General features: G+C 43.6%; 1 protein-coding gene across 2 annotated transcripts in view; it reads right to left on the bottom strand.

Annotated features, from left to right (window-relative positions):
* The window catches only part of htr4 (5-hydroxytryptamine receptor 4), a 125575-nt gene that overhangs the window by 65895 nt on the left and 32457 nt on the right, over window positions 1–27223 (bottom strand). For both annotated transcript variants that reach the window (XM_046324814.1, XM_046324815.1), the window contains one exon: window positions 7867–7980. In XM_046324814.1, the coding sequence (XP_046180770.1) occupies window positions 7867–7980 (114 nt within the window). The remainder of the gene's footprint in view (window positions 1–7866; window positions 7981–27223) is intronic.

The raw sequence follows: 27223 nt of genomic DNA, 5'->3' as shown, positions 1-27223 counted from the left end.
ATGGACTGTCGAATGAATGGAAGATCATGTTTGCATTGATGCAAAGGAAGTAAATACATCTGAAAAAAGCCATATAATCTTGTCAAAGGGAGGGTATATTACTGGAAACGTTGAAGGTTTACCAGTAAACTACCAGAATGTTGGTATCTTTCAAGGATTTTATGTAATCTATCACAATACATCTCGCGGCCCTATTAAGTACTTCAGATTATAACAGCTTTGTCAATATGTGTCTGCTGTCAATGTTTTGGATTTAAACTGTTGGCAGTTGTAAAAAAAGGAAATAGTTGGACAAGTTGCAGAGTTAATTTTTACAAAATCACATTGTTGATTAGATGCTGTTTAAAAATTAATTAGGCAAAATGTGTGTTGAATCAGTGACTGGATAAGGCAAAATGTGTGTTGAATCAGTGACTGGATAAGGACGAGAGAGAGAGAGACAGAGAGAGAGAGAGAGATAAGGCAAAGATGTGTGAGAGAGAGAGAGAGAGAGAGAGAGAGAGAGAGAGAGAGAGAGAGAGAGAGAGAGAGAGAGAGAGAGAGAGAGAGAGAGAGAGAGAAAGAGAGAGAGAGAGAGAGAGAGAGAGAGAGAGAGAGAGAGAGAGAGAGAGAGAGAGAGAGAGAGAGAGAGAGAGAGAGAGAGAGAGAGAGAGAGAGAGAGAGAGAGAGAGAGAGAGAGAGAGAGAGAGAGAGAGAGAGAGAGAGAGAGAGAGAGAGAGAGAGAGAGAGAAAGAGAGAGAGAAAGAGAGACAAAGAGAGAAAGAGAGAGAGAGAGAGAGACAAAGAGAGAGAGAGAGAGAGAGACAAAGAGAGAGAGACAAATAGAGAGAGACAAAGAGAGAGAGACAAAGAGAGAGAGAGAGAGAGAGAGAGAGAGAGAGAGAGAGAGAGAGAGAGAGAGAGAGAGAGAGAGAGAGAGAGAGAGAGAGAGAGAGAAAGAGAGAGAGAGAGAAAGAGAGAGAAAGAAAGAGAGAGAGAGGGAAAGAGAGAGAGAGAAAAAGAGAGAGAGGGAAAGAGAGAGAAAGAGAGAAAGAGAGAGAGAGAAAGAGAGAGAAAGAGAGAGAAAGAGAGAGAGAAAGAGAGAGAGAAAGAGAGAGAGAAAGAGAGAGAGAGAGAGAGAGAGAGAGAGAGAGAGAGAGAGAGAGAGAGAGAGAGAGAGAGAGAGAGGACATGGCAAAAACAGGTTTAGATTGATAGTGTGGCATGATGAGGCAATTCAATGTGTCAATGTCAATAAGGTCATTTCCAGTTTTCCAGTTTGCTAATCAAAGCAAGTCACAGAGGTTGTCCAAATATAGGCCTGACTCTGTGGCTCTGTGGCTCTGTGGCTCTGTCTCCAGCTGCACAATGTCTTCAATTATGGCGGAGCTGTCTTATGACAACTCTCATTTTACAGATGGCTGTAACAGGTGTGCTATTGAAAGGGAAATGATGAATTCCCCAGGGTATAGTGGTGGAGGTACTGCTTCACGTCACTGTTATTCTGAGCTGCTGGGAAGTCTTGGTCGGCAGTGTAATGGCAAACTGGGGTTTGATGTGTGTAAAGTGTGTGGTAATGAAGTATTTCATTATCAGAGATCATATCAACAGAACAGATGTGAGATCTTTTGGGGGCTGAACATGTTAATGAATGGAGATTTGAGGATAACATTACTCGGTGCTGTCAATTCCTGAGTGTGTGTGTGTGTGTGTGTGTGTGTGTGTGTGTGTGTGTGTGTGTGTGTGTGTGTGTGTGTGTGTGTGTGTGTGTGTGTGTGTGTGTGTGTGTGTGTGTGTGTGTGTGTGTGTGTGTGTGTGTGTGTGTGTGTGTGTGTGTGTGTGTGTGTGTGTGTGTGTGTGTGTGTGTGTGTGTGTCGTGTGTGTGTGTGTGTCGTGTGTCGTGTGTGTCGTGTGTGTGTGTGTGTGTGTGTGTGTCGTGTATGTGTCGTGTGTGCATGCGTGTCTGGGCGAAACTTTAATTGTCAAAGTTACTTAAAATCTGAGGCTGAAATAATGTCACTATTTCCAACTCGACATGTCTCCCTATGGAATACTGTCACTCTCTCTAACTCTACATGTCTCCCTATGGAATACTGTCACTCTCTCTAACTCTACATGTCTCCCTATGGAATAATGTTACTCTCTAACTCTACATGTCTCCCTATGTAATACTGTCACTCTCTCTAACTCTACATGTCTCCCTATGGAATACTGTCACTCTCTAACTCTACATGTCTCCCTATGGAATACTGTCACTCTCTCTAACTCTACATGTCTCCCTATGTAATACTGTCACTCTCTCTAACTCTACATGTCTCAATATGGAATACTGTCACTCCCTAACTCTACATGTCTCCCTATGGAATACTGTCACTCTCTTACTCTACATGTCTCCCTATGTAATACTGTCACTCTCTCTAACTCTACATGTCTCCCTATGGAATACTGTCACTCTCTTACTCTACATGTCTCCCTACGTAATACTGTCACTCTCTTTAACTCTACATGTCTCCCTATGTAATACTGTCACTCTCTCTAACTCTACATGTCTCCCTATGTAATACTGTCACTCTCTCTAACTCTACATGTCTCCCTATATAATACTGTCACTCTCTCTAACTCTACATGTCTCCCTATATAATACTGTCACTCTCTCTTACTCTACATGTCTCCCTATGTAATACTGTCACTCTCTCTAACTCTACATGTCTCCCTATGTAATACTGTCACTCTCTCTAACTCTACATGTCTCAATATGGAATACTGTCACTCCCTAACTCTACATGTCTCCCTATGGAATACTGTCACTCTCTTACTCTACATGTCTCCCTATGTAATACTGTCACTCTCTCTAACTCTACATGTCTCCCTATGGAATACTGTCACTCTCTTACTCTACATGTCTCCCTACGTAATACTGTCACTCTCTTTAACTCTACATGTCTCCCTATGTAATACTGTCACTCTCTCTAACTCTACATGTCTCCCTATGTAATACTGTCACTCTCTCTAACTCTACATGTCTCAATATGGAATACTGTCACTCTCTAACTCTACATGTCTCCCTATGGAATACTGTCACTCTCTTACTCTACATGTCTCCCTATGTAATACTGTCACTCTCTCTAACTCTACATGTCTCCCTATGTAATACTGTCACTCTCTCTAACGCTACATGTCTCAATATGGAATACTGTCACTCTATAACTCTACATGTCTCCCTATGGAATACTGTCACTATCTCTAACTCTACATGTCTCCCTACGGAATACTGTCACTATCTCTAACTCTACATGTCTCCTTATGGAATACTGTCACTCTCTAACTCTACATGTCTCCCTATGGAATACTGTCACTCTCTATCTCTACATGTCTCCCTATGGAATACTGTCACTATCTCTAACTCTACATGTCTCAATATGGAATACTGTCACTCTCTAACTCTACATGTCTCCCTATGGAATACTGTCACTCTCTCTAACTCTACATGTCTCCCTATGGAATACTGTCACTCTCTAACTCTACATGTCTCCCTATGGAATACTGTCACTCTTTCTAACTCTACATGTCTCCCTATGGAATACTGTCACTCTCTAACTCTACATGTCTCCCTATGGAATACTGTCACTCTCTAACTCTACATGTCTCCCTATGGAATACTGTCACTCTCTCTAACTCTACATGTCTCCCTATATAATACTGTCACTCTCTCTAACTCTACATGTCTCCCTATGTAATACTGTCACTCTCTCTAACTCTACATGTCTCCCTATATAATACTGTCACTCTCTCTAACTCTACATGTCTCAATATGGAATACTGTCACTCTCTAACTCTACATGTCTCCCTATGGAATACTGTCACTCTCTAACTCTACATGTCTCCCTATGTAATACTGTCACTCTCTCTAACTCTACATGTCTCCCTATGGAATACTGTCACTCTCTAACTCTACATGTCTCCCTATGTAATACTGTCACTCTCTCTAACTCTACATGTCTCCCTATGTAATACTGTCACTCTCTCTAACTCTACATGTCTCAATATGGAATACTGTCACTCTCTTACTCTACATGTCTCCCTATGTAATACTGTCACTCTCTAACTCTACATGTCTCCCTATGTAATACTGTCACTCTCTCTAACTCTACATGTCTCCCTATGTAATACTGTCACTCTCTCTAACTCTACATGTCTCCCTATGTAATACTGTCACTCTCTTACTCTACATGTCTCCCTATGGAATACTGTCACTCTCTAACTCTACATGTCTCCCTATGTAATACTGTCACTCTCTCTAACTCTACATGTCTCCCTATGTAATACTGTCACTCTCTCTAACTCTACATGTCTCAATATGGAATACTGTCACTCTCTTACTCTACATGTCTCCCTATGTAATACTGTCACTCTCTCTAACTCTACATGTCTCCCTATATAATACTGTCACTCTCTCTAACTCTACATGTCTCCCTATGGAATACTGTCACTCTCTCTAACTCTACATGTCTCAATATGTAATACTGTCACTCTCTCTAACTCTACATGTCTCAATATGTAATACTGTCACTCTCTCTAACTCTACATGTCTCAATATGGAATACTGTCACTCTCTCTAACTCTACATGTCTCCCTATATAATACTGTCACTCTCTCTAACTCTACATGTCTCCCTATGTAATACTGTCACTCTCTCTAACTCTACATGTCTCCCTATATAATACTGTCACTCTCTCTAACTCTACATGTCTCCCTATGTAATACTGTCACTATCTCTAACTCTACATGTCTCCCTATGTAATACTGTCACTCTCTCTAACTCTACATGTCTCCCTATATAATACTGTCACTCTCTCTAACTCTACATGTCTCCCTATATAATACTGTCACTCTCTCTAACTCTACATGTCTCCCTATGTAATACTGTCACTCTCTCTAACTCTACATGTCTCCCTATATAATACTGTCACTCTCTAACTCTACATGTCTCCCTATATAATACTGTCACTCTCTCTAACTCTACATGTCTCCCTATATAATACTGTCACTCTCTCTAACTCTACATGTCTCCCTATGTAATACTGTCACTCTCTCTTACTCTACATGTCTCCCTATGTAATACTGTCACTCTCTCTAACTCTACATGTCTCCCTATGTAATACTGTCACTCTCTCTTACTCTACATGTCTCCCTATGTAATACTGTCACTCTCTCTAACTCTACATGTCAACACATCCATAACAAAAGCTCACATATACCTACAGTATGTATACTTTAAAAAGTTGAGGGAGAATGAAATAGCAAAAGTGACTCACGTTTAAGTGTTTTGCCCGCACAGCTCTTCATGTATTGACACTGGCTTGGTGACTGACAGTCAATTATGCAGTAGATACATTATTGTCTGAAGTGAAAGTTGCAAAGCACAGGAGTGCTGAGGGATGATACTTTCCCCAGGTTACCAGACAGACTGAACAGCAGTTCAGCATCAGAGTGTGTTGTTATGCCATAGTCACTGCATGCCATGCTGATAGCTCAACCACCAAGGGACTGGGATCACAATCGACCACTCAGTAGCAGGCTCTCTTTTAACGAGAAAACAATTACTCCATAATACTCTCAGAGCAGGATTATTCAAATTGGGGCTCACTTATTTAGTCTAGTGCAACTAGGTGATAAGGCGCTAAGCACAAGAAAGAACATTATTTGCTTTGGCTAGAGCAGCAGGAGAAAGAGGGAGAGGAGAGCGAGATAGTTAAGCACACTGTTCTGTTCTGTTCACAAACACACTCCGAGAGAGACAGAGAGAGACAGAGAGAGACAGGGAGAGAGACAGCTCTAGTGAAGAAAGAGAGGGAGAGGGAGAGAGGGAGAGAAGAGAAAGATAGTAAAGTTCTGTTCACAGACAGACAGACAGAGGGAGATAGAGACAGAGAGAGAGACAGGGAGAGAGACAGCTCTAGTGAAGAAAGAGAGGGAGAGAGAGAGAGAGAGACAGAGAGAGAGACAGGGAGAGAGACAGCTGTAGTGAAGAAAGAGAGGGAGAGAAGAGAAAGATAGTAAAGTTCAGACAGACAGACAGACAGTCAGAGGGAGAGAGAGAGCTTTAGTGAAGAAAGAGAATAGCAATAGCTGTACTAACCTGAGCTGCTGCAGACAGACAGACAGACAGACAGACAGACAGACAGACAGACAGACAGACAGACAGACAGACAGACAGACAGACAGACAGACAGACAGACAGACAGACAGACAGACAGACAGACAGACAGACAGACAGACAGACAGACAGACAGACAGACAGACAGAGACTAACCTGAGCTGGCAGTCCTTGCAGACAGACAGACAGACAGACAGACAGACAGACAGACAGACAGACAGACAGACAGACAGACAGACAGACAGACAGACAGACAGACAGACAGACAGACAGACAGACAGACAGACAGACAGACAGACAGACAGACAGACACTAACCTGAGCTGGCGGTCCTTGCAGACAGACAGACAGACAGACAGACAGACAGACAGACAGACAGACAGACAGACAGACAGACAGACAGACAGACAGACAGACAGACAGACAGACAGACAGACAGACAGACAGAGACTAACCTGAGCTGGCGGTCCTTGCAGACAGACAGACAGACAGACAGACAGACAGACAGACAGACAGACAGACAGACAGACAGACAGACAGACAGACAGACAGACAGACAGACAGACAGACAGACAGACAGACAGACAGACAGAGACTAACCTGAGCTGGCGGTCCTTGCAGACAGACAGACAGAGACTAACCTGAGCTGGCGGTCCTTGCAGACGGACAGACAGACAGATAGACAGACAGACGGAGGGAGGGAGCAGGACGTAGGGAGAGACTAACCTGAGCTGGCGGTCCTTGCAGAGAGACAGACAGACAGATAGACAGACAGACAGACGGAGGAAGGGAGCAGGACGTAGGTAGAGACTAACCTGAGCTGGCGGTCCTTGCAGACAGACAGACAGACAGATAGACAGACAGACAGACGGAGGGAGGGAGCAGGACGTAGGGAGAGACTAACCTGAGCTGGCGGTCCTTGCAGACAGACAGACAGACAGACAGACAGACAGACAGACAGACAGACAGACAGACAGACAGACAGACAGACAGACAGACAGACAGACAGACAGACAGACAGACAGACAGACAGACAGACAGACAGAGACTAACCTGAGCTGGCGGTCCTTGCAGACAGACAGACAGAGACTAACCTGAGCTGGCGGTCCTTGCAGACGGACAGACGGACAGATAGACAGACAGACAGACGGAGGGAGGGAGCAGGACGTAGGGAGAGACTAACCTGAGCTGGCGGTCCTTGCAGAGAGACAGACAGACAGATAGACAGACAGACAGACGGAGGAAGGGAGCAGGACGTAGGTAGAGACTAACCTGAGCTGGCGGTCCTTGCAGACAGACAGACAGACAGATAGACAGACAGACAGACAGACGGAGGGAGGGAGCAGGACGTAGGGAGAGACTAACCTGAGCTGGCGGTCCTTGCAGACAGACAGACAGACAGACAGACAGACAGACAGACAGACAGACAGACAGACAGACAGACAGACAGACAGACAGACAGACAGACAGACAGACAGACAGACAGACAGACAGACAGACAGACAGACAGACAGACAGACGGAGAGAGCAGGACGTAGGGAGAGACTAACCTGAGCTGGCGGTCCTTGCAGACAGACAGACAGACAGACAGACAGACAGACAGACAGACAGACAGACAGACAGACAGACAGACAGACAGACAGACAGACAGACAGACAGACAGACAGACAGACAGACAGACAGACAGACAGACAGACAGACGGGGGGAGCAGGACGTAGGGAGAGACTAACCTGAGCTGGCGGTCCTTACAGACAGCCGTCATGACCAGGAGGTTCCCCAGGACACTCATGAGCATCACCAGGGACAGGAAGCAGATGAGAGCAATGCTCTTCGGCATGCTGTTGCTGTGGTTACGACAGGAGAGGGGACAACCAGTCAGTGAATATATAAAAAATAAGCCAAGATTAATAACTGATTGGAAAGTTATTTAAATGTGGAATACATAACCTTCCATTTCTGAATAATACGTAAATGTCAACCGGACAAATTAGTACACATTCTGGGTTACTGGAACGTCATGATACCTGTTACAGGTAAAAGTTTGTTTTGACGCTATAGTTTATAGTGAGTTGAAGTTACGTATTTGTTCAGAATTGCAGAGTGTACTGTACATCTTGGTTTTCCAAACCCAGTCCTGGGGCCCCCCTTGGGTGTACGTTTTGGTTTTTGCCCTAGCACTACACACATGACTCAAATAATCAAAGCTTGATGATGAGTTGGTTATTTGAATCAGCTGTGTAGTTCTAGGGGAAAACCCTAGCTGAGAGCAGCACAGGTCAGGTGTGTAGTTCTAGGGGAAAACCCTAGCTGAGAGCAGCACAGGTCAGGTGTGTAGTTCTAGGGGAAAACCCTAGCTGAGAGCAGCACAGGTCAGGTGTGTAGTTCTAGGGGGAAAACCCTAGCTGAGAGCAGCACAGGTCAGCTGTGTAGTTCTAGGGGGAAAACCCTAGCTGGGAGCAGCACAGGTCAGGTGTGTAGTGCTAGGGGAAAACCCTAGCAGAGAGTAGCACAGGTCAAGTGTGTAGTTCTAGGGGGAAAACCCTAGCTGAGAGCAGCACAGGTCAGGTGTGTAGTTCTAGGGGGAAAACCCTAGCTGAGAGCAGCACAGGTCAGGTGTGTAGTGCTAGGGACAACCCTAGCTGAGAGCAGCACAGGTCAGGTGTGTAGTTCTAGGGGGAAAACCCTAGCTGAGAGCAGCACAGGTCAGGTGTGTAGTTCTACGGGGGAAAACCCTAGCTGAGAGCAGCACAGGTCAGGTGTGTAGTTCTAGGGGGACAACCTTAGCTGAGAGCAGCACAGGTCAGGTGTGTAGTTCTAGGGGGACAACCCTAGCTGAGAGCAGCACAGGTCAGGTGTGTAGTTCTAGGGGGACAACCCTAGCTGAGAGCAGCACAGGTCAGGTGTGTAGTTCTAGGGCGGAAAACCCTAGCTGAGAGCAGCACAGGTCAGGTGTGTAGTGCTAGGAGGAAAACCCTAGCTGAGAGCAGCACAGGTCAGGTGTGTAGTGCTTGGGAAAACCCTAGCTGAGAGTAGCACAGGTCAGGTGTGTCATTCTATGGGGAAAACCCTAGCTGAGAGCAGCACAGGTCAGGTGTGTAGTGCTAAGGGGAAAACCCTAGCTGAGAGCAGCACAGGTCAGCTGTGTAGTGCTAAGGGGAAAACCCTAGCTGAGAGCAGCACAGGTCAGGTGTGTCATTCTAGGGGGAAAACCCTAGCTGAGAGCAGCACAGGTCAGGTGTGTAGTGCTAAGGGGAAAACCCTAGCTGAGAGCAGCACAGGTCAGCTGTGTAGTGCTAAGGGGAAAACCCTAGCTGAGAGCAGCACAGGTCAGCTGTGTAGTGCTAAGGGGAAAACCCTAGCTGAGAGCAGCACAGGTCAGGTGTGTCATTCTAGGGGGGAAACCCTAGCTGAGAGCAGCACAGGTCAGGTGTGTAGTGCTAAGGGGAAAACCCTAGCTGAGAGCAGCACAGGTCAGCTGTGTAGTGCTAAGGGGAAAACCCTAGCTGAGAGCAGCACAGGTCAGGTGTGTAGTGCTAAGGGGAAAACCCTAGCTGAGAGCAGCACAGGTCAGGTGTGTCATTCTAGGGGGAAAGCCCTAGCTGAGAGCAGCACAGGTCAGGTGTGTAGTGCTAGGGGAAAACCCTAGCTGAGAGCAGCACAGGTCAGGTGTGTAGTTCTAGGGGGAAAACCCTAGCTGAGAGCAGCACAGGTCAGGTGTGTAGTGCTTCGGAAAACCCTAGCTGAGAGTAGCACAGGTCAGCTGTGTAGTGCTAAGGGGAAAACCCTAGCTGAGAGCAGCACAGGTCAGGTGTGTCATTCTAGGGGGAAAACCCTAGCTGAGAGCAGCACAGGTCATGTGTGTAGTGCTAAGGGGAAAACCCTAGCTGAGAGCAGCACAGGTCAGCTGTGTAGTGCTAAGGGGAAAACCCTAGCTGAGAGCAGCACAGGTCAGCTGTGTAGTGCTAGGGAAAAAAACTACAACTGGTTATGTCACCATTGTCCCCATGGTAACATGACAGTGTGGGCAGGCATTGTCCAGAAAACTCTGCCAGAATCCAGGCTAATTTGTCATGTATGTAATACAAGGTAAGTAGCTGTCACGAAAATGATTTAAATCCCTCAAAATGATTTGTATGCTTGTGAATGTTTGACAATTGTAATACATTACTGTAATCCCTTGACGTTTGTGGTTTTCACACTCCAGTTTTTACAATCTACAGTATTCACACAAGACGTCACTACTACAGTAGTTACTCCTGGTAGCTTATACAGAAAATAGTAGAATACATGTATCAACCCAGCTGTACAATATTTAAGAATGGTTCCGGTATCAGTTTCAGATCAATCTTATTTGCTGCCTCAAATTTAAAGTACCTCACTTAAGAATTTGTCTCTCACCAAATTGTTAATGTAGCTACTTCCCAAATAGGAATGCCCACAGCATTACAAAAACTTTTGAAGGAAATGTATTACTGAACAAAAATATGAAAGCAACAAGTAAAGTGTTGGTCCCATGTTCCATGAGCTGAAATAAAAGATCCCAGAAATGTTCCATAGGCACAAAAAGCTTATTTCTCAAAAATTGTTGTGCACAAGTTTGTTTACATTCCTGTTAGTAAAAGTATTGCTCCTTTTCCAAGATAATCCATCAACCTGACAGGTGTGGCGTATCGAGAAGCTGATTAAACAGCATGATCATTACACAGGTGCAGCTTGTGCAGGGCACAATAAAAGGCCACTGTAAAATGTGCAGTTTTGTCAGATAACACAATACCACCGATGTCTCAAGTTTTGAGGGAACATGCAATTGGCATGCTGACTGCAGGAATGTCCACCAGAGCTGTTGCCAGAGAATTTGTTCATTTCTATACCATTAGCCACCTCCAACATCGTTTTAGAGAATTTGGCAGTACGTCCAACCGGCCTCACAACCGCAGACCAAGTGTAACCACGCCAGCCCAAGACCTCCACATCCGGCTTCTTCACCTGCAGGATTGCCTGAGACCAGCCACTAGGACAGCTGATGAAACTGAGGAGTATTTTTGTCTGTAATAAAGCCCTTTTTTGGGGAAACTAATTCTGATTGGCTGAGTCTGGCTCCCAAGTGGTTGGGCCTTTGCCCTCCCAGGCCCACTCATGGCTGCGCCCCTGCCCAGTCATGTGAAATCCATAGATTAGGGCATTATTCATTTATTTCAATTGACTGATTCCTTATATGAACTGTAACTCCTTGAAATTGTTGAAATTGTCACGTTTATATGTTTTGTTCAGTATCATTTCTCTGAGATGTAGCATCCCTGTGACGTCAGCTTTATACGAGGATGTTTTAATCAGAAACATTGTGAATCCAGTTCCTCCAGCATTGCAACAACACCCACTCGGTCTAGAGGTGGGGAAAGATGTCAACTCAACATGAAACAAACTTCATATAGGATTTGTTGTCAAAATGTCTTCCACCTCTTCCTGATGACAATTTACTTTCATGTACATTATCGCATTATTCTAACGTCTAGTTGACGATGAAAGCAGACAAATTATACTGCCTTTCTTGATAGCTTTTTCATCTATCCTCTAACAAATCCTAGTATTGTTTAGTAAGTGTTTGATTTCCATTTTAAAATGTACTTCTCATATTCGAACCGCAACTAATATGACGCCACACTCTTAGAAAAAAGGGTTCCAAAAGGGTCATTCGGCTGTCAGGAGAACCCTTATGGGTTCCAGGTAGAACCATTTTGGGTTCCATGTAGAACCCTCTGTGAAAGGTGTTCTACATGGAACCCAAAAGAGTTCTACATGGAACCAAAAAAGGATTATGTAAAAGGTTCTCCTATTGGGTCAGCAGGAATAACCCTTTTAGGTTCTAAAAGGCACCTTTTTTCTAAGAGTACATGAAGGAAGTCCTATGGTACAAAGGTCCTACCCAAACCCCCTCAGATGAACTCAGATTGAAGCCTGTGAATATCAAGCCTTCTTAACGTGATGCAGCTACACGTGTGTGATGATGACACCTGAAAGAGTTGACCCTCAACCCTACAATTGAGCTATACGTAACAGGCAATCAGTCAGCAACAGGCACAATCAAATTTCCAACTCCAGGACAGAGGACCCAAGGCTCAATGACCACACCAGCCCAGTAGTTTAAACTTCTACAAGACTAGAAATGTCACATGACAGCACTCTCCAGATATATATATGAAGTGTTCTTTGATTTATGTAAAAGCTTAAAGGCAGACATGCTCGGGTGATTGGATGTTCAGCATGGTGGTCTTTAAATCTAAAACAATCTCAAAAGCTCTCAAGTTTTAAAACCAGAATCTAACTCTGAATGACTTGTTAACCCACATACTGTTCTCACACTACGGACACGTGCAAGTGGGTACCCTGTCACAATCAACCGCAATATGGTACTTTGCATATTTCTTTCTTATTATCACACCTAAGCCAGAGGCGTTATAAAAATTCATGGGTAAATGATTTGGTTTATATTATCAAACCACAAATAGCCCCTTGGCCTCGCTGATGTCCTTGATGTAAATGGTTCATTATAAACGAAAACTGTCGGGGCTTGAAAATTGAATTAGTGCTCCCTTTCAGTGGGAGTGTCCTAGCGACCTACTATGTAGACCTATACTGCAGGGCAAAGTGTCTGTCTATCGGTCTGTCTGCTCCAAATATTCACTCACTCACTACTACAATCAACCCTGACCATGCTAATGTTCTACTGGTGTGACATGGAGAAATGGAGGGCAGTACGTCCAATGCACCTGTTTTTATCTCAGTATCAAATCATTTCTGGGTAACAATTACGTACCCTACTGTGATTGTTTTGAATTAAAATGGTCAAAAAGAAACAAAGATATATTTTTAGCAAAGAACAATCTCTAAAGCAAGAATGCTGCTAGGACTGTCTGGGAGTGGTCTGAGTGGAGAAACTGAAAACTAGCAGATTGGTTTGGAACTTTCTTTCTTAATTGGTGATGTCACCAGGCAGGGCAAAACTCTATTCCACCAAAACAGGCTCTTTTCAAACAGCTCTTACACTAGAAGGGCATTATCACCAATATCCCAATTTCGCGGTATTATTCCAACCTTATAGTGTGAAAAAAACACAGGAAAAAACAGGTTTTTAACAGCACTGTACCTTTAAGCTTAAAAGCTGTGAAGTAAAAGTGAATTTAAGCAGAGTTGTGTAGTTTGACAGAGAAATAACTGAAATATAACTGAAGTCAATGAATCAAAGGCTAAGCCCTTGTTTCAACATGAACCAACCATAGAAACTGTTAGACAAACTATCAGACGGAATCACTACCCTGTTTAATCATACAGAGAGATTTCTCACAACCTGCCAGGAACAATTTATGTCAACGCTAGCTAGGGTGAGAAAATAATTTAAAATAATATAAACCCAACTATATTCCTCTAAAACACACCAAATACTGTTTTGTCTATTATCAGGAGAGTTGCTATCTGTACAACTCAATATATACAACTCAATAAATGAATGAATATGTTTATGAGAAACATCAATCTAGGTGGTCACAGACATTGACAGACAGAAACACAAGGGTGATCTTGCATTTACAATCGTGTTATTTATAGCTATAGTCAATCATAGTTTGACTTAATCCGTCATTTTTGAAACACGTCATTTTTTGTAAAGATTTGGTTGAAAGTGCACCCAGGCTGTGATTTGAAGTTACGTTGCCCCAGGCAGCAACCTATGTTCATTTATTCCCAATGATTATTTTCTTTTCAAAGACATAGCCTTTCTGCGAGACCCCTTCTGCTTGCATTTGCCACTTGTGGCACATTTATGTTCACACATTTAAGTGATGGAGAATGTTTCAGACAAGTGTAATTCTAATTTCCTACTGTTACTCGTCCTACTCGTGAAAACCAAGTTTTCAAGCAAAAATTGTTTAGGAGGGGAGAAAATAAATGAATGCATGAAATAGAATTTGGTAGAAACATTTTAAATGTCAAGTACACCAGAGAAAACACATCAAAATGCATGGTTCAGACTTTGGAGAGGTATATTGCTAAGCAGTTTTCTAGTTAAGTGATAATGCCCGAGAAGGCAGTGTTTGAAGGATTGGCATTGTTATGTTATTATTATGTTGGCAATCCGTGCCAATATATCCTCCAAACATCGGCTTCGAAGGCATATTCAAATAATGATTGACATATCTTCATTAATAACTTTATTTTGATGAATTTACTCTTACTATTTCATCCTTCCACAAGATATAGTGCCGACACAAATCTGGGGTTGCTAGAGACGCGACACAGTTGTTCACTCTTTTTGTTCTGTGTCTATAGACGCAACCCAGTCGTTCGTTATAAATGTTCCATTGCCATGCTGGCTGGCTACGTTTTTATCCCTGCTTGCTAGCTAGTCAACTACGGCTCATTTACAGTCACGTCAAAAAAATCAGCCAGAATAACAACAGTAGCTGCTATTGCGTTTGTTTCAGCTGTTTTCTAGTGACATTTATTTGGAGACATCCTTAACAATGAGCTAATGAGGCACAATATCCCCTGGCATAGAACATGTGCTCACTCGTCTGGACACTGTTGTTCAGAGGAGCTAGCCAACAACACAGCTACAGTAACACAATCACTTCAAACTGAAGCTGGAAAGACTGTAAATTAGCTGTGTTTTGTTTTTATCTCCGCACAAATCTCTGCTGTTGAAACCAAAATGTTTGTCTAAGAGAAATGTGAGATCATGTCTCGATGCTTTTTACAGTGGAGATCAAGTTTACATCTTCCCTGTCTGGGCTGATAAGACGGTGGATTGTGTAGTCAGATGGAACAAGTAAATAGGCATTTTAACATCAAAATTAAATGAGAGATTCAGTCAAACACAGTGTCTATTTGCTTAGTGTTATGTTTGTAAATGTCTAGTTTGAAAGAGACACCTTGTTTATATAACTATTTTTTCCACACCAGATATATATATATATTTTTATTTCACCTTTATTTAACCAGGTAGGCTAGTTGAGAACAAGTTCTCATTTACAACTGCGACCTGGCCAAGATAAAGCATAGCAGTGTGAACAGACAACAACACAGAGTTACACATGGAGTAAACAGTAAACAAGTCAATAACACAGTAGAAAAATAAATGTAAAAAAAGTCTATATACATTGTGTGCAAAAGGCATGAGGAGGTAGGCGAATAATTACCATTTAGCAGATTAACACTGGAGTGATAAATGATCAGATGGTCATGTTCAGGTAGAGATACTGGTGTGCAAAAGAGCAGAAAAGTAAATAAATAAAAACAGTATGGGGATGAGGTAGGTCCATTGGGTGGGCTATTTACCGATGGACTATGTACAGCTTCAGCGATCGGTTAGCTGCTCGGATAGCAGATGTTTAAAGTTGTTGAGGGAGATAAAAGTCTCCAACTTCAACGATTTTTGCAATTCGTTCCAGTCACAGGCAGCAGAGAACTGGAAGGAAAGGCGTATAAACATACACTTACGAACAATAACTCAGACATCCACAAACAACAACTACATCTCCTGTGCCCATCCCTTGTGATGCATCATTGTTTGCCACCTGGACTTAAATTGTTCAAATGAGTTTTTCCCAGTCACTCATGCTATTTCAATATCTCAATAATAAATCAGTCTTTTTTTTTCATTGTGTTAATGATGGCAGATTAATTTCCTAGTATTTACAATACGTTTTTTAAGATGAGTGATGAGAAGAGAATTGTCCAGCCCATTGGTATCTCACGACACCCCCATATGACATGTCTTGAAAAATGCAGACAGACAGATTACATGTGAGTTTACATTGGAATACTTCTGAAAGACAACTTTCTAGGTCCACCCATAACTTTTGGACTTCATGACATTCCCAGAAGCATGAGTTATTGAGTCATTATTAGTTTTACACTTAAGACATGACTCTGCTGTTGTGCTGTAGAATGTGTGATTTGTGTCTCTTGTATAATACATTCTACGCATTAGTTTATGCTGGATTAAGCATACTTATTTGTTAACTGTAACTTCGTTAGTTACGTTCCAACATTCCCTCCATTTTGTGACAACATCAGTTCTTTTCGTTTCCAATAGTTTATATATTTTTTTCTAACAGATTGTCAGATGGATATGCTCTCTGCAAGGTTTTATACATCTTCCCTATCATATGAACATATTTTTCCTGACTCAAATAATGTGTCCTGGACAGGACCCTATTCCCTATGTAGTGCACTACAGTACCTTTGACCAGGGCATGGGCTTTGGGCAAAACTAGTGCACTGGAATAGGGTGCCATTTGGGATGCATCCACATTTGATTCATATTTCCCAGTACAGACCCACCAAAGGGACACAGGACAAGACCATAGGCATTCCATAATGTTCCATTCTTTTAACTTGTGCTAGTCCTCTTTTCTGTAAAGACAGTTGACAAAGAGGCAATTCAAGTCACAGGGATCTGGCCCCCAAACTGCCACATGAAATGGCACAGCAGCAGTCTTCCTCGCTGCAAAGTGTGTCAGGCATGCTGGTTAAAACTAATGAACTGTGACTGAGATAATCAACCTCTTGTACTTCATCATGCCAGACACTGGCTAGCCATCTCACAGACAGACTGGTAGATAAGCTACATCAGATCTCTACTTTCTGTGAAGAGAATGTAACTGACTGACTGCAATAAGATGTGTGTTGTGATGAGAGAACTTTGGCAATTCTGTCTAAAGAAGTACAAATGAGTATTTAACTTTATAATGCAAATAACAAATAATGCAAATGCTTTTGAAAGAAAGACAGACATTTAAATGTTGAGCATAATTCAAGGAACATAATCATTTCAGGAACATGATTTATAAGAAAATACTCTCATCATGAGTAAAACTTCCAGCATTCAGTGTAACTAAATTCAGGTCAATTGAGCTGAACTCCACCAATCATATATGACGGATTCTTAGGAACACATTGATTTCCTTGCCATTATCAACCATTTATTTGCCTCCTGTTTGCAGCGTAGCATGTAATGAAAAATAAATCTGTAAATGGCTTGCACCTGGGATGGGATTTCATTGCTCCTCATTTCAACTGTCTATGAATGTGACTTCCTTCAGTCCCAGTGGACAAAAGGTCCTTTAGGGTGGAACTAAATTAGCGCTGATGCTGAAAAGATGATTGACACACTTTTAAATGGAATGATTTCTTATTTTAAGCCTTCCATTCTCTGTCTTGCATTCAGACGTAGCCAAGCCTACGATACCACGTTATTCCCTTACACACCAACAGTATAGTCACTGAACACAGTCAATTTGTTCACATTACTGTGTGAAATAAACATGCATGCTTCACATTGTTGAGGTTTTGCCAAACATTTCAGCAATGTGTCAAAATCCACATTACCACCTCCGCTGTAATCATTATAAATGATAATAATGATGATGGTGATGATTATGATTGACATTGATGATGATCACCATTCCTCAGCGATGTCATCCAGTGTTGTCAGTAGCAGCAGTGAAAGCAGCAGCATGCAGCGGAGTAGGGCTTTACAAGATCACACTGGACAGCAGAATATGGCAGTTTGTATACAGTGTCAGTGATACATTCTTTTGTCACTTCAATGCTTGACATTCTTGTGAATTCACATCTATGTTGACCATCATCATAAACCAGTATGAGTTGCCTAGCAACATTGCATGTTCGACATGGTGAATCGCAAGGCTACTTCGTTTGTCACCCATAGGATAACCCTTTCTGGTTCCAGGTAGAACCCTTTGGTGGTGAAAAAGTTTCTACATAGAACCTTTAAGTGGTGAAAGGGTTGCACTTGGAACCAACATTTTTTAATATTCAGATGGTTCTCCTATGGGGACAATTGAATAACCCTTTGTGGTTCTAAGTACCACCTTCTGTACTTTACTACCCATACAATGTCTACAGGGACTATCCATACACATTCTGGCTCTATTCCTGGCCTATATGGTACGCAGTCTTCTACAGGGACTATCCATACACATTCTGCCTCTATTCCTGGCCTATATGGTACGCAGTCTGTCTACAGGGACTATCCATACACATTCTGCCTCTATTCCTGGCCTATATGGTACGCAGTCTGTCTACAGGGACTATCCATACACATTCTGCCTCTATTCCTGGCCTATATGGTACGCAGTCTGTCTACAGGGACTATCCATACACATTCTGCCTCTATTCCTGGCCTATATGGTACACAGTCTGTCTACAGGGACCTCTATTCTACCTCTATCTGGTACCCAGTCTGCAGCTCAACATCATGAACTAGACACACATTAAGAAGACCTCCTGCTATAAAGCCCATCCAGGAAGTCATCACAACGAACACTGGACAACATGATATCATTGTTATGCATTATATGTAGATGGTTTTGCAAAAAGCAATACTTCATGCCAGGCTGCAGATCATACAAGACTCCTGGGTGGGAAGAACAGCTCTAGTCAATGATAGGAGGAGAGATCAAGGAAACCGCTTCTGCTCTCTATGTGTGGAAGGACATCATGATCGAAATAATGACACTAAACTCAGAAATCTGTGTGTGCTGAATGTTAGGCATCAGAGTCCGAGCAGTCACATCCCTCCCTTATGCATTTCACATGTGAAGTGATCCAAAAACACATACATTTCACATGTGAAGTGATCCAAAAACACATACATTTCACATGTGAAGTGATCCAAAAACACATACATTTCACATGTGAAGTGATCCAAAAACACATGCATTTCACATGTGAAGTGATCCAAAAACACATGCATTTCACATGTGAAGTGATCCAAAAACACATGCATTTCACATGTGAAGTGATCCCAAAAACACATGATTGCTCATGTGATTTACCACATGAGAAATCATGTGTTTTTTCTATGAGGGATTACAGCTAGTGAGTCATATTCTCCAAGAGAATGGCCAGATAAGACAAGGGCAACCTTTCTGTTGCTTGGATACGTCTTCACCTTGGTAAAAAGGCAGACAGAATTAAACCAGCACTTTCCATTTGTCCTATTAAAATTGGATAATGTTCTTAGTGCTTGCCTTGATCGAAAAGTTCAAGCATATAGTCAAATTAAAACTGAACTGAGTGTGTTGTTCTCACTGACCTGTCCTAGACTGTAGTGGCCTCTAACAACTTTCCATATTCTACTAAGAGACTGAGCAGTTATCTGCCAATAGAAGCACTTGGTCTTAGTTTTTCACCATCCTGCTAATTATTAACCTACAAAGCATTACATGGACTTGCTCCTACTTATCTCTCAGATTTGGTCCTGCCGTACATACCTACACGAAAGCTTCGGACAAAAGACTCAGGCCTCATTATTGCCCTTGAATTTCAAATCAAACAGCTGGAGGCAGGACTTTCTTACTATAGAGCTCCATTTTTTAAAGAATGGTCTGCCTATCCTTGTGAGAGACGCAGACTCGGTCTCAATCTTTAAGTTTTTACTGATGACTCATCTCTTCAGTAGGTCCTATGATTAAGTGTAGTCTAGCCCAGGGGTGTTAAGGTGAACGGTAAGACACTAGAGTGACGAACAACCCTTACTGTCTCTGCCTGAACTATACTGTAGATTCAAATCTATAGTTGACATCTGAAAACCTCAAACGGGGGTGAAAACAAGTGGAGAGGGTAACTGTTTACAGGGGATCCACCACTAGGATTCTCTGCCTCTGACCCGATTACAGGGGATGAGTCGCTGGCTTGCTAGAGGGTTGCATTACATCATGCCAGGCTTTTTTCACAATACTCGAATTGAGTGGGTTGAGTCAGGCTGATCTTCCTGTCCCCTCGGGCTCGTGCAGTTTGGGAGATCTTAGTGGGCTATACTTGACCTTGTCTCAGGGTAGAAAGTTGGTGGTCTGTTTATATCCCTTTGGCGGTGTGGGGGCTGTGCTTAGGCAAAGTGGGTGGGGTTATATCAGTAGCGTGCCATGGTTCTGGGGCCTGGGCCTTCAGTGAAGTCCTACACAGTCCCACCCGAATTAATCCACCTATTATTACCATCATTATGATGCCATGGCTCTAGACACTATACATTTAGACAGAAACGCAGTATAACCAGGCGTTGCGTCACCTTGAAATTGAAATTTTTATCCAGAGAATTGCAGGGGAAGAGTACAATACCTTTTCATTGTGCAGCTTCGTTGAGCTGTAGATCCACTCGGGTGTCCCCAAAAGTTTTCAAAAGCACCATTGTTTGTAAGTGCCCAGCCGTACTTTGGTGTCTCGTTGCTGCCTTGGTTAGACAACTCAGGTTTGCAAAGCCAGTGTGGCTCCAAACACCAAATCGATCACTTGCAAATAATAGGCATTCCCAGCAGTACAGTTTGCAGTGCTTCTCGGAACCTGTGAGTCATTCATAGTTGAAAGTGGCGAACAAACCCCTTTCCCGCCTGTGACAGGCTTTGTAGCGTCGGCGTCTACCTCTCCTGAAAATGTCTAACTTTTCTTGAAAAGTTTGTCTTGAGAATGGCGTTATAATTATATCCTCGACCAAAACGATATCTTCTCCTTCCGCCATTGTGGGTTGAAAAAACAGCTTAGTGGTACACAAATTCATTTGTTGATCAATTTCAGTTTCCTAGTTCTGAGACCTGCCCATATAGGACCTGCCTCTCAATATTGCTAATCCAGTCAAAAGACGTGCACGCACTATGCCTGCTAGCTGGCTCCTGTGTAACACTGGAGCCAGCCAGCAGGCGTACAATAACCAACTCTAAAGCTGATTGTTTGACACTAAATTTTTATTTCCATTCACTTTAAGCTACAAAGTCATTTTTCCAACAATTGTTTACAGATAGATTATTTCACTCATAATTCGCTGTATCACAATTCCAGTGGGACAGAAGCTTATATACATTAAGTTGACTGTGCCTTTAAACAGCTTGGAATATTCAAAAAAATGGTGTCATGGCCTTAGAAGCTTCTGATAGGCTAATTTGAGTCAATTGGAGGTGTACCTGTGGATGTATTTCAAGGCCTACCTTCAACCTCAGTGCCTCTTTGCTTGACATCTTGGGAAAATCTAAAGAAATCAGCCAAGAACTCAGAAAATAAATTGTAGACCTCCACAAGTCTGGTTCATCCTTGGGAGCAATTTCCAAATGCCTGAGGGTACTATGTTCATCTGTACAAACAATAGTACATAAGTATAAACACCATGGGACCACACAGCCATCATACCACTCATGAAAGAGACGTGTTCTGTCTCCTATAGATGAACATACTTTGGTGCGAAAAGTGCAAATCAATCCCAGAACAACAGCAAAGGACATTCTGAAGATGCTAGAGGAAACAGGTACAAAAGTATCTATATCCACAGTAAACGAGTCCTATATCGTCATAACCTGAAAGGCTGTTCAGCAAGGAAGACGCCACTGATCCAAAACCATCATAAACGAGCCAGTGTCACCTTCTGACCTTAGTTCTTTTGTTATGTCTTTGGGCGTGAGTAGTCAGGGCGTGAGTTGGGTGGGTTGTCTATGTTCCTTTTTCTATGATTTGGGATTTCTGTGTTTGGTCTGGTATGGTTCTCAATCAGAGGCAGCTGTCATTGGGTGTCCCTGATTGAGAACCATACTTAGGTAGCCTGGTTTCACTTTTGAGTTCGCCAGCACAGCCCAGTGCGAGCTATTCCACCTCGCCGCACTGGCCTAGCTACAGGGAGCATTCAGCCAGGTAGGGTTGGGCAGGCTCGGTGCTCGAGACCACCAGTGCGCCATCACGGTCCGGTCTATCCGGTGCCACCTCCACACACCAGCCCTCCAGTGGCAGCCCCCGCACCAGGCTGTCTCTCCGTCTCCTCCCTACAGGTGCTCCCGCCTGTCTAGTGCTGCCAGAGTCTTCCTCCTGCCCAGCGCTGCCAGAGTCTCCCATCTGTCCTGAGCTGCCAGAGTCTCCCGTCTGTCCTGAGCTGCCAGAGTCTCCCGTCTGTCCTGAGCTGCCAGAGTCTCCCGTCTGTCCTGAGCTGCTAGAGTCGCCCTTCTGTCCTGAGCTGCCAGAGTCGCCCGTCTGTCCTGAGCTGCTAGAGTCGCCCGTCTGTCCTGAGCTGCCAGAGCCGCCCGTCTGTCCTGAGCTGCCAGAGCCGCCCGTCCGTCCTGAGCTGCCAGAGCCGCCCGTCTGTCCTGAGCTGCCAGAGCCGCTCGTCAGTCAGGAGCTGCCAGAGCCATCCGTCAGCCAGGAGCTGCCAGAATTGCCAGTCACTCCGGCACTGCCGGAATCGCCCTTCACTCCGGAGCTGCCGGAGTCTCCCGCCTGTTCGGTGCTGCCGGAATCTCCAATCCCGGGGCTAGGATTCCCAGTCCGAGGTCGGCGGCGAGGGTCGCCGCTCTAAATGGGCCACGGAGGCGGTTAAAGAGGCGGAGAAAGACTGTGGTGGAGTGGGGTCCACATCCCGCGCCAGAGCCGCCACCTCGGACAAACACCCACCCAGACCCTCCCCTATAGGTTCAGGTTTTGCGGCCGGAGTCCACACCTTTTTTTTTGGGGGGGGGGTACTGTCACGTTCTGACCTTAGTTCTTTTGTTATGTCTTTGTTTTAGTATTTTCAGGGCGTGAGTTGGGTGGGCTGTCTATGATCCTTTTTCTATGATTTGGAAGGCAGCTGTCATTCGTTGTCCCTGATTGAGAACCATACTTAGGTAGCCTGGTTTCACTTTTGTGTTGTGGGTGATTGTTTTATGTGTCTGTGTTTGCACCACACAGGACTGTTTCGATTTTTGTTTGTTCTTTCACTTTGTTATTTTGTATTTTTGTAGTATTCAGTTGTACATATTAAAATGAACCCTTACCACGCTGCACAATAAGAATTTGTTCTTAACTGACTTGCCTGGTTAAATAAAGGTAAAATAAATTGGTCCTCCGATCCTTCCTACTACTCCTCCTCGTCAGAGACAAGCGTTACAGCCAGACTACAGTTTGCAAATGCACATAGGGACAAAGATCATACTCTTTGGAGAAATGTCCTCTGATGAAACAAAAATATAACTGTTTGGCCATAATGACATTTGTTATGTTTGGAGCAAAAAGGGGGAAGCTTGCAAGCCAAAGAACACCATCCCAACCATGAACCACGGGGGTGGCAGCATCATGTCGTGGGGGTGCTTTGCTGCAGGAGGGACTGGTGCACTTCACAAAATTATGTGGATATATTAAAGCAACATCTCAAGACATCAGTCAGGAAGTTAAAGCTTGGTTGCAAATGGGTCTTCCAAATGGACAATGACCCCAAGCATACTTCCAAAGTTGTGGCAAAATGGCTTAAGGACAACAAAGTCAAGGTATTGGAGTGGCCATCACAAAGCCCTGACCTCAACCCTATAGAATATGAGCAATGAGGCCTACAAACCTGATTGAGTTACACCAGCTCTGTCAGGAGGAATGGGCCAAAATTCACACAACTTATTGAGGGTAGTTTGTGGAAGGTTACCCGAAACATTTGACCCAAGTTAAACAATTTAAAGGCAATGCTACCAAATACTAATTGAGTGTATGTAAACTTCTGACCCACTGGGAATGTGATGAAAGAAATAAATCATTCTCCCTACAACTGACCTAAGACAGGGCATTTTTACTAGGATTACATGTCAGGAATTGTGAAAAACTGAGTTGAAATGTGTTTTACTTCAACTGTGTGCTCCCTCTATCTTCTCTCTCTCTCTCTCTCTCTCTCTCTCTCTCTCTCTCTCTCTCTCTCTCTCTCTCTCTCTCTCTCTCTTTCTCTCCCCTTCCAGAGGACCTGAGCCCTAGGACCATGCCTCAGGACTACCTTGCCTGACTCCTGGTTGCCCCCATCCCCAGTCCATCTGTTCATGCTGCTGATCCAGTTTCTGCTGTTCTACTTGTGGCTATGGAACCCTGACTTTTTCAGCGGAAGTGCTACACTCTTAGAAAAAAGGGTTCCAAAAGGGTTCTTCGGCTGTCCCCAAAGGAGAACCCTTTTTGGTTCAAGGTCAAATCATTTCTGGTTCCAGGTATAACCCTTTTGAAGAAATGACTCATGTAATAAATGACTAAACAGCAATTATCCATCGAAAACATGTATCATTATTCAACAAACAGGCCTTTGCATAATATAAACATAAAGGTTCAATTCAATGCAAGCCTTGATACCGATACTCTTATTTTGTCCTATCATTCCAACACATGAGAAACTCTCTCTCTGTCACATTGCAGGAGTTATTGACTTCGAAACGGGGCTCTGTTTACATAGAGTTATGTTGGACCTCTACACACTGTCATTCCAATGACCCACACATGAACTCCCACTGCAATGGCCGTAGAGGAAGGAGACAGAGCAAGCTCACTGTATTCAACTGCTCATTCAATCCATTAACTGGATCTTGGTAATAAAATATGATATTTCAGGATGAGACTAAATAAGCATAGAATATAGACTGTTGGTTTCATCATTGTTGAGGAAATGAATGAAAAAGAACAGTAACACAAGAACAAATAGGCTACCTACAGTATATAATTACTGGAAAACAGTTGTACTGTGGATATGGACAAATCAACATAGGTTTGGCCTAATGATTTCACTTTATTTTAAATGAAGACAATAGTATTTTGATTCATATTTTGAGGAACATGTAATCAAATCAAATACAATTGTATTTGTCACATGCGCCAAATACAGCCGCGAAATACTTACTTACAAGCCCGTAACCAACAATGAGGTTTTAAGAAAAATAAGTGTTAAGTAAAAAATAAATAACAAATAATTAAAGAGCTGAAGTAAAATAACAGTGGTGAGGCTATATACAGGGGGCACCGGTACAGAGTCAATGTGCGGGGGCACCGGTTAGTCAAGGTAATTGAGGTAATATGTACATGTAGGTGGAGTTAAAGTGACTATGCATTGATAATAAAGAGAGAGAGAAGCAGCAGCGTAAAAGAGGGAGGGAGGGGGAGAATGCAAATAGTCTGGGTAGCCATTTGATTACCTAATCAGGAGTCTTATGGTTTGGGGGTAGAAGCTGTTAAGAATCCTTTTGGACCTAGATTTGGCTCTCCGGTACCGCTTGCCGTGCAGTCTATGACTAGGGTGCCGGAGTCTTTGACCATTTTTTGGGCCGTCCTCTTACACCACCTGGTATAGAGGTCCTGAATGGCAAGAAGCTTGGCCCCAGTGATGTACTTGAAGCTCTCAACCTGCTCCACTACAGCCCCGTCAGTGAGAATGGGGGCGTGCTCGGTCCTCCTTTTCCTGTAGTCCACAATCATCTCCTTTGTCTTGATCACGTTTGCTGACGACACAACACGGCCAGGCTGTCTCATCATTGACAGTGATCAAGCCTACCACTGTTGTGTCATCGGCAAACTTATTGATGGTGTTGGAGTCGTGCCTGGGCATGCAGTCATGAGTGAACAGGGAGTACAGGAGGGGACTGAGCATGCACCCCTGAGGGGCCCCGCGTGTTGAGGATCAGCATGGCTGACGTGTTGTTACCTAACCATACCACCTGGGGGTGGCCCGTCAGGAAGTCCAGGATCCAGTTGCAGAGGGAGGTGTTTAGTCCCAGGTTCCTTAGATTAGTGATGAGCTTTGAGGGTACTATGGTGTTGAACACTGAGCTGTAGTCAATGAATAGCATTCTCACATAGGTGTTCCTTTTGTTCAGGTGGGAAAGGGCAGTGTGGAGTGCAATAGAGATGGCATCATCTGAGGATCTGTTGGGGCGGTATGCAAATTGGAGTGGGTCTAGGGTTTCTGGGATAATGTTGTTGATGTGAGTCATGACCAGCCTTTTAAAGCACGTCATGGCTACAGTTGTGAGTGCTACGGGTCGGTAGTCATTTAGGCAGGTTACCTTAGTGTTCTTGGGCACAGGGACTATGGTGGTCTGCTTGAAACATGTTGGTATTACAGACTCAGTCAGGGAGAGGTTGAAAATATCAGTGAAGACACTAGCCAGTTGGTCAGCGCATGCTTGGAGTGCACGTCCTGGTAATCTGTCTGGCCCTGCAGCCTTGTTAATCCGTCTGGCCCATCTCCTCCGGCACCATTTTTCATTATCCCATAATGTTAGTGTCAATTATGAAAAAGCCGACAAAGCAAACATTGTGGCCTCCAGAAAACACCAAGTCAGTTAGTATGAGCAGCACATACTGCCAGATTATATAGTCACTGTATTAGTATGAGCAGCACATACTGCCAGGAGATAGTTACTGTAATAGTATGAGCAGCACATACTGCCAGAATATATAGTCACTGTAATAGTACGAGCAGCACATACTGCCAGGAGATAGTTACTGTGAAAGTATGAGCAGCACATACTGCCAGGAGATTGTTACTGTAATAGTATGAGCAGCACATACTGCCAGGAGGTAGTTACTGTAATAGTATGAGCAGCACATACTGCCAGGAGATAGTTACTGTGAAAGTATGAGCAGCACATACTGCCAGGAGATAGTTACTGTAATAGTATGAGCAGCACATACTGCCAGGAGATAGTTACTGTAATAGTATGAGCAGCACATACTGCCAGAATATATAGTCACTGTAATAGTACGAGCAGCACATACTGCCAGGAGATAGTTACTGTAATAGTATGAGCAGCACATACTGCCAGAATATATAGTCACTGTAATAGTACGAGCAGCACATACTGCCAGGAGATAGTTACTGTGAAAGTATGAGCAGCACATACTGCCAGGAGATTGTTACTGTAATAGTATGAGCAGCACATACTGCCAGGAGGTAGTTACTGTAATAGTATGAGCAGCACATACTGCCAGGAGATAGTTACTGTGAAAGTATGAGCAGCACATACTGCCAGGAGATAGTTACTGTAATAGTATGAGCAGCACATACTGCCAGAATATATAGTCACTGTAATAGTACGAGCAGCACATACTGCCAGGAGATAGTTACTGTGAAAGTATGAGCAGCACATACTGCCAGGAGATTGTTACTGTAATAGTATGAGCAGCACATACTGCCAGGAGGTAGTTACTGTAATAGTATGAGCAGCACATACTGCCAGGAGATAGTTACTGTGAAAGTATGAGCAGCACATACTGCCAGGAGATAGTTACTGTAATAGTATGAGCAGCACATACTGCCAGGAG

Source organism: Oncorhynchus gorbuscha, linkage group LG23 (assembly GCF_021184085.1).
Source record: "Oncorhynchus gorbuscha isolate QuinsamMale2020 ecotype Even-year linkage group LG23, OgorEven_v1.0, whole genome shotgun sequence".
Taxonomy (NCBI): Eukaryota; Metazoa; Chordata; class Actinopteri; order Salmoniformes; family Salmonidae; genus Oncorhynchus; species Oncorhynchus gorbuscha.
This window is presented reverse-complemented; position numbering and strand designations above follow the sequence as displayed.